Below are 8,341 nucleotides of genomic sequence, written 5' to 3' on the forward strand. Positions count from 1 at the left end.
TGTCAGTGTGCAGTCACATATGTTAATATGAAAGTGACACAAATTTTAACTTGAACTAGATTCTGTTTGCCTTTAAAGTTGATAAAAAGTAGAGAAACTTTAATGTGGCTGCTGTTGGAATCCCACTCCATCACAATAGTAGCATAGTCTTTGAAGGAAACATGTTTTATTTGATACTTTTCAAGCTTACATTGATGCCTTTCCCCAGACCCCCCAAGGGGTTTTGGGTCTTTGTCACCCTTTTCATCCTTGATTCGTTTGCATGCCTGATTTTCTTATATTTGAATTTTAAAAATGAGGATTTGCTTTTTGTCCACAGAGAACAAACTAAATCATTTAATGACTGTGATGAATATAGCACTCCCAAAAGAGTGATTCTCCTGGTTTATGCACACCTGTTGTCTGGTTTATTCTTCTTTTAAAAAGAACAAATCATGGAGTGGAACCCCTGTTAATCACAACATTTCTCTGTATAGAAATGGAGACATTTGTCCGAACTAAGGTGAGGCCGGAGCACAACATGTCAAAGACAGCAGCCGTCCAAGAGAAGCAAACTCTGTCTCTGCAGCCTCGACCACAGGAAAAGGCAGAAGAGGAGAAGAAGAAGAGTGCAGCAAAGCCAAACGGAGAGCACGGTGTACTCCCAGCTGTCATCACCACCCTGCTGCTCATCCCGCTACTGGCGGTCGTCTCCATTGGACTCTTCATCTGCTGGAGGAAAAACAGTACGTATGACCCACACCAAAATAGATATCATTTTAATAAATCCAAATGAGGTTTAGATAATGATTCTTTTGAGGAAAGCAGGGCAGTATTTTCCCAGAAAGTCCGGAACATTGAAATCTTCCAACACACGGAAACTCTGAATCCGACGCGCCTCCCGGAGATCTCTGTGTTCTCTGAGAGGTAGCCGTACATTCTTGTCACCTGACTACGCACCAGACTAACCCCACAGCCTGTCGACATGTTGTTATTGTATTGGTTATTTTATAATGCGTCCATTTTAAATAGCACCCTACATTTTAATTGTGTCTGTTAAGAGTTCATTATTGGTTAACGGGGGAAAACATTATCGAAATTAGCATCACGTGTCCGCCTGAACAGAGCCAACAATGGTGTCTCGTCTTTACTTGTCAGGGCGCAATGAACAGAAATGTCGGCATCAACATTTCTGTTGACAACATTAGCACCGATCAAATGAAAGACATTCTGTCCAGCACCCCATGACTGAAAGAGTTTAGCTTGCCAATCGCTCTTGCTGTTAATTTCTATCAAGAGAGACAAGTCTGATAAAGAAGTCCAGACACTGGTGGTGGTGGTGGTGGTGAAGCTGATGAGGCTGATGAAGCTGATGAAGCTGATGAAGCTGATGAAGCTGATGAAGCTGATGAGGCTGATGAATCTGCAAAGATTGGGCGGAGATGGGGAGGTGTTGCGTAACAGCAGCATGAATGTACTGAAGGTGGAGCGGCGATGATAGACGAGTATAGTCTTCCTGTCTGAATTAGAGCTTTATTTGTGTGATGTGAGGACTGGAGCTTGTCTGGGGAAAAAATGGTTACGAAAGACTGTGTAAGAAATTGGAGTTAATGTCGCCGTGGTGACAACATTTCATTTTGGTGTATTCCAAAATGGTGGTTTATTCAGACCACAACCCGTTTCCTGGCCAAGCTTCAGTGTTCAGATGAAGCCTGGTGCTGCAGATGTAAAACATTCTGGTCAAGCACATTTCAGGCAAAAACAACCTGATTCCCGATCCACAGACTGAGAATCTCACGTAAAGGTCAGTGCTGATAAGATAGCAGTAAAAGTTACTGTGACACCCTATTTTGGGTTTATGAAATAAAACGGTAATATCAAGTAAAGTCATTAATGAAAAAGACTTGTTTGCAAAACTAACTCACAAAGATTAATTAAGTTTCTCCTAAAAATAGTAAAATAATAGAAAGAAAGTACAAGCTGCCCTGCCCTACATCATGTGATGTCTTTGTACTCTAATGTGTGCTCAGCATTCGGCTTATTATTGAATATTGTTTGTTTGCAGACGCATGTGAGGTGAAAACTGAACCCAGTTCTGTGCGAGGGCTCTTGGGAAAAATAAGAGGTATGTCATTTACCATTAAAAGTATAATGCCTTTTACCTAATGAATCCTCTTATTGACCCGGGCAGGGATCTCATCGGCCCTACACTTGTTTGTGACTTAATTCTTACGCTATTTGTTTTTTAATTTATGCTCTAAATCACAAGTGTCAACTTCAAGGCCCGCCAAATCATTTCCTGTGGCCCGCGAAAAAACTGAATGAAAAGTTAGACTTGCAAATAAAAATAAGAAGCTGCTCTGGCGTAGAAGGAATCAAACCGATGTGGCTGAGGTGGCAACCGGAAACATCTGGTCAGTGTCATGGTTACAGATGCACCTAAAGTGCGACGGGGATATTTTTATTATCATGTCTAACTTTTCATCTTTTTTGCTGCCGGAAAAGGGCTTCCATATAAAAGGCATATGATTGTCTTAAAATGTAAGTCTATGCTGCTTTACAGTGTACAGTGACCATAAACTACATCTCCCACAATGCACGTCGATTTTGTGACCCGCGAAATGACATCCTGCCCTAGACAGCAGTTTTTCCATATCGGAGTTTAATTTTGTCAGTTAAATTGTATTTCACACTGTGATGGTGAACTGTGTAATTAATCCGTGGTTGACGTGTGTGATCCATTACATCACCATTATTCACTCACGGCAACAACATGGTGTCTGTGTGCCGACATTAAAACCTTTTGGACCCGAGCGAAACCCCATTTGGGGTTCAGAGCGAGATATTTAATCGAAGAGAGCGTCGTAGAAGACGTCTGACTATGTTAACACATTCTGAGGTGGAATTTCAAAACTTCCCAAAAATGTCATATGCAAGCTCTAAATTCAGATTAGTTTACTTTAATGATCACACTGGTATGATCATATGCATAAAAAGGGTTGAATCGTTGAGATGTATTTTATATTATTTATGAGCCAGATCACCCAGCCGTGGTAGCCGGCTGAGGATTGGATTTTGATCAGCTTTACTTAAGCCAATGCAGATCCTCCAGAACATGTGTCTGACACTACCAACGAGTATAACGTAGAGGAATAATATTACATATTATTAGGGTTTATTTAGCATACTGAGTGAGATGATCGCCAAGTGCATTTTGCTGATAATACTTCGGGGCTCAGTGGAGAGCAGGGTCGTCCATCAATCAGAGGGTCGGTGGTTCGATCCCCGGCATGTCGATGTGTCCTTGAGCAAGACACTTAACCCCCATATTGCTCCTGTAGCTGTGCCTGCGGTGTGTGAATGTTAGTCCTGATGAGCAGGTGGCACCTTGCATGGTAGCTCCTGTCATCAGTGGGTGAATGGTTGTGAATGGGTGTGAGTGGGTGAATGATGACGTGTAGTGTTACAGAGCTTTGAGTGGTCAGAAGACTAGAAAAGAGAAATACAAGTACAGGTTATTTACCATTCTGTACTCCTACTTTACTAACATTTAGAATTTTCAAAGACTTTATAGTGTTGAAGTAGTTTTTACGATGTGATATTACTACTGTTACTCAAAGGATCTGAATAATTCTTCCTCTCATTGAAACGTATTTTATTAATTTATTGTTTATCTATTTGATTTGTATAATTGTGGAGCTTTTTTTTAAATTGACCCTGATTTTACATATGGTCAATATGAATATTCAAATGTGAACTGTACTGTTGCAAGGCCAGTTTCACTATTGGAGCCAAACACCTCCGGAGAAGGTAATGCTGTAGATGATCATCATGTGCGTGATGTTATTTCTCCCTCTGGCCAGGTAAAGCTGTGGGCAGTCTGAACCTGGGGAACTTCTTTGCATCCCATAAGGGTTACAGTCGTCGGGGCTTTGACCAGCTGAGTACTGAAGGCAGCGACCCGGAGAGGAACGACGGGGACAGCAGCGACTCGGAGAACGAGGAGTACTCTGCTCTGCCGCCTCCTCCGTCCTCCTCTTAGACACTCTGGGGCCAAACAACCTTCTGCTTACATTGCCAAGATGTTATTATTCATCATGTGTGTAACTGTTGTGTTAGCTGCCAATGTTATCGTTTATATATTTAAAAATATGTTGTATATAAAAATAATTTAGCATAATTTGGACAATTTATTTAATCCTAATTTAATGAACCCGCGGTCTTGATACAGCCTTGTTGACACAGTTCACACACATCACTATGACAGATTGTTTCCCCCTAGTGGAACTGGCCTTTAGTGGAATGATCAACACCATCCCCTCCACACATTCTGATATGTGGCGTCAGATTCAGCCTTAAGAAAGAACAAGAACGTTCAAAGGACTTTCTTGAAATGAGCATCAGGAGCTTTTGTTGTAAACAGATCTAAGCCCATTGCTGGATTTTAATTTGAACTCATACCACACTTCACAAAATCACTGAACTAGATGGGGAATTTCTATGACTGAAAGGTGTCAAGTATCACACAGTTAAGACAATTGATGTCATTCATTTGTACTCACAGCGACCTGTTTTCACATGCAGCACTGTGACAGTTTGCTTCTTTCCTGACGATGGCGGTCATCTGTTCTTCTGCTGCACAGCGGCCCAGAGAGGCGCATTGAAAAAGAATCCCTCTCAATCACTTATGACGAGTGTGTCACTATTCCCCAAATCCTTGATTGGATTTTACTTTTGATTTTAAGGTCACGATTCTAAATTTTGATTCAAACATTTGGCCAAACAGTTTGCTGGGCGCTGTTTTCGTTGCTGCAGTCTCTACGTCTACAGCAGCCTACAGACTGTAGTTGTTTCTGTCCGACCTGTTGGTTGTTCACATGACTCACTGGGAAGGCCGACGTCACTCCCTGAATGTTTCTATTGTCAACTCCAGCAGTGGTCATTGGATCTTGAAAAGTGCAGCTGCTGTCTTCTGGTTGGCTACGCTGAGTCATCTTTGAAGGGTTTTTATTCCTTTGAACGCATGCAACAAGACGGGGGGAGAGAAAAAGCAACAGCAACCAACAATGTGACTACACATTGTACCTTTAAGGTCATTACATTTCTGCACGTGAAGGAATCAGGACACATGCAGCAGACTGCAGTTCCACTACGCATGGCCAATCACAGAAATACCTTGATAACAGGCTGGCCAGTGAAACAGCTGTTTATGAGACATCAGATGACCGGAGTTCATCAATCCAGTGTAATTAGAAAAAGTGGCATTTCATACAATATGTGGCCATTTACCTCCTGAGAAGATAAAAGCCTGACGTTGTATCAAATTGAGGTGATCACGTAAAATTGTAACTGTAGTAAATCCTGTAAAGTGTGTAAACGCCCACAACCTGTATAAGCAACTTGTCATCTGTTCTTGTTGAGCTGTCGTACCTCGCTGTGATTGGCTTAGCTGTTTCAGAGCGATGAGCAGTGATTTGATTGACCGTATTTATTCATCAAACTCATCTTTAATCCGAAAGTAGCGAGTGAGCTTAAACGCAGTCCGAGGTCCAAAGACCTTGGTGCTGGTCGCTGTGCTTGCTCATGAAGAAGAGAAAACTCCTGTTGGCTGTTTGTTTAGCTGCTCAGTGTTTTAGTTCAGCCGAGTCAGACCTGGACATGAATACCGTGGTTTTCATTGCATCTCAATATCTGAGTAAGAATTAAATCAAGCAGGATTAATTATAGATTATAGATTTATTGTGATCTTAGAAATAAATACTTTAACAACACTGATATAATGTATAGTATAGACCGTTAAGCTTTACTGGACACATGCATCCTTCCTTCCATAAATCTATTACATGTAACACACAGCATTAGTTCAACATGATTGTTTGGTCCAATTTTAAGTTCATTAACATTTCACTTGTAATTTTGTGCCTTTTTTCATCTGTATTTTGCCTTTCTTCAGCACCTGCTATTACAACATGTACCACGGGACGAGAACAGCTGCTGCTTGTAGAGCTTGTACTGTATTGATTTCTCTTCCATTCAAGTGAACAGAAAATGGATATTCTATGTATATTTATGTCTGTATATTTGTGTGAGTGTGTGTGTGCACGATGCCAATCAAACAGCCAAGTCTCAAGCACTGTAACTATTAAATCAATCTCACAAACTTCCAATAATATAAAGAAACAACATGAATTGAGAAATAATTGCTACATACATATTGTAACGTGAAGGAACCGAATCGGAAAAGCTCATTACTCCGTTTCAACCTGGAATTGTTTCTTAACTACAACTGAGTTCAGGAAACATGTTCACTCAAACCTACACCACGAGTCATTGGTGGTCAAAGTATGTAATTCAGTGAAATCTGAATCAAGAACATCGGTAGCCCTAACAATGCATCAATGAATGTCCATTAATATAAGCTAATACACACATCATATAGAAATACACAGACAAAGAGACGACACAGACATGGTGGGATGAAGAGGATGTTGCTTGCCCAATCAGAATATTCACTTTAATTCTGTATCCTCAGGTTTCATTTAATTTCCTCAATCTTTCATTAACCTATTCTTACATTTCATCCTGTATTCTCAGACTCTAATCAAATATATTTGTTTATACCAATATCTATTATCTTGACCATATCTGTATTTGTCATACACTTTGTATGAATGAATTCCTTAATGGCATGCACGAGAAATTGCATTTCCAATGTTGCAGTCGTGTGTGGGCTATCTGATATTTATTTTGACAGCATAATTTGCTGCAAGAGTACTATTTTCAGTAACTATGTTATTTGTGTAATAAAGTATCTGCAAAGTATCACAGTGTCGGATGTATGACTAATTATTCCTTCAGAATACCACTCAGACATGTAGAACCAGTGCTCGGGATAAAGGCCAGAAGGCCTCTCTGTGGGCTTTGTACTTCTCTCTCGAGCTCTCTTTTTCTTCATTCTCCACACAACTATTACTTTTACTTTTCACGTGAACAACCAAGTGCAACACTATGACCGTCTTCCAAGAGAGATGATGTCACTCTCTCCTCTATGAGTGAGGCTGATCAGGGCAACTACAAACACATTTCATTAAAGACATGCTCAGACCACATCAAACCAACAAGTTCCGATTTAGCATAAATCCCAACACTAGACTAAACTCAACGCTTAGTCTGTCTTGGGTGCAGCGATCTCCGTGTTTATCCAGGTCACCGCAGGGATTTAGGTAAACACTCGATGGCACAGCCTGCTAAACAGTTTGGAAAGTATTTCCTTCATTAAATGTACTTGAATTATGTTTCTTTGTTACAGTAAACATACAAATGTGTTAGTAAAGAAACAATTACATTTACATTCTGCACCATGTATACTTCAACCCCAAAACGTAGAGGAGTAGTAGTATTGGAGTGAAGATTGTCAAACTATTTAGGATTCATAAATTGACAAAAAGTCATTTTTGTTCACAAAGTAGGAGAACATCCAGCTCATTCTGTTCATGTCAGCGTTAATGAAAGATGGCTTGATTCCTACTGTAACATAACGTAAACTGTAGAGAGAAGGTTCTTGAGTGAAGTCTGCACTTAATCTGGGTTGTTCCCGTTTCAACACAGTGAGGGTGGGCGGACACACCTCTTCAACACTCACCCTTAACACCCCACGGCTGCGTTTTGAGCCCCCCGCTGTACTTCCTGTACACACAGGACTGTGTAGCAACTTTCAACTCCCAACACCATCATCAGGTTTGCTGCTGACACAGCTGTGGTGGGCCTGATCACAGATAAGAATTATAAGGTCTACCTGAAGGAAGCAGAGGACTGTCGACAACAACCTACACCTAATCGTCAGCAAGACTAAGGATCCGATTGTGGACTTTGGGAAGAGGCAGGGAAGGAACTAAGAGGCACTGCACATCAATGGATCCTCAGCGGAGAGGCTGGGTGGCTTCAAGTACCTTGATGTCCACATCACCGAGGGTCTGCATACTTAGTCGCATGAGGAAATTCCGGGTATCCCCTCAAATACTGAGGGATTTCTACTCCTGCACCATCATGAGCGTCCTAACGAAACATCACTGCATGGTACACAAACAGCACCGAACAGGAAAACAAGGCCCTGCAAAGAGTCGTTTGTTTGGCTGAGCATACTATAGACAGGGGAGACTGTGGCTCAGTGGTAGAGCGGGTTGTCCTTCAATCCCGGCTCCGCTAGACCATGTTGATGTGTCCTTGGTCAAGACACTTAACCCCAAATTGCTCAGGCTGTGCCTGCTGTATATGAATGGGTGAATGCTTGAACAGTCCTGATGGGCAGGTGACACCTTGCATGGCCCCTGTCAGTGTATGAATGGGTGAATGATGACATGTA

The 8,341-nt window shown here is 41.4% G+C and overlaps 1 protein-coding gene across 1 annotated transcript in view; it reads left to right on the plus strand.

Annotated features, from left to right (window-relative positions):
• pam (peptidylglycine alpha-amidating monooxygenase) overlaps positions 1-6,801 on the plus strand; it is a 46,753-nt gene extending 39,952 nt beyond the window's left edge. Inside the window, exons 23-25 of the mRNA XM_079178769.1 lie at positions 477-725; positions 2,045-2,104; positions 3,843-6,801. Of these exons, the coding sequence (XP_079034895.1) occupies positions 477-725; positions 2,045-2,104; positions 3,843-4,021 (488 nt within the window). The 3' untranslated portion in view covers positions 4,022-6,801. The remainder of the gene's footprint in view (positions 1-476; positions 726-2,044; positions 2,105-3,842) is intronic.
• The last annotated feature ends 1,540 nt before the right edge of the window (positions 6,802-8,341 follow it).

Source organism: Pholis gunnellus, assembly GCF_910591455.1.
Source record: "Pholis gunnellus genome assembly, chromosome: 18".
Lineage (NCBI taxonomy): Eukaryota > Metazoa > Chordata > Actinopteri > Perciformes > Pholidae > Pholis > Pholis gunnellus.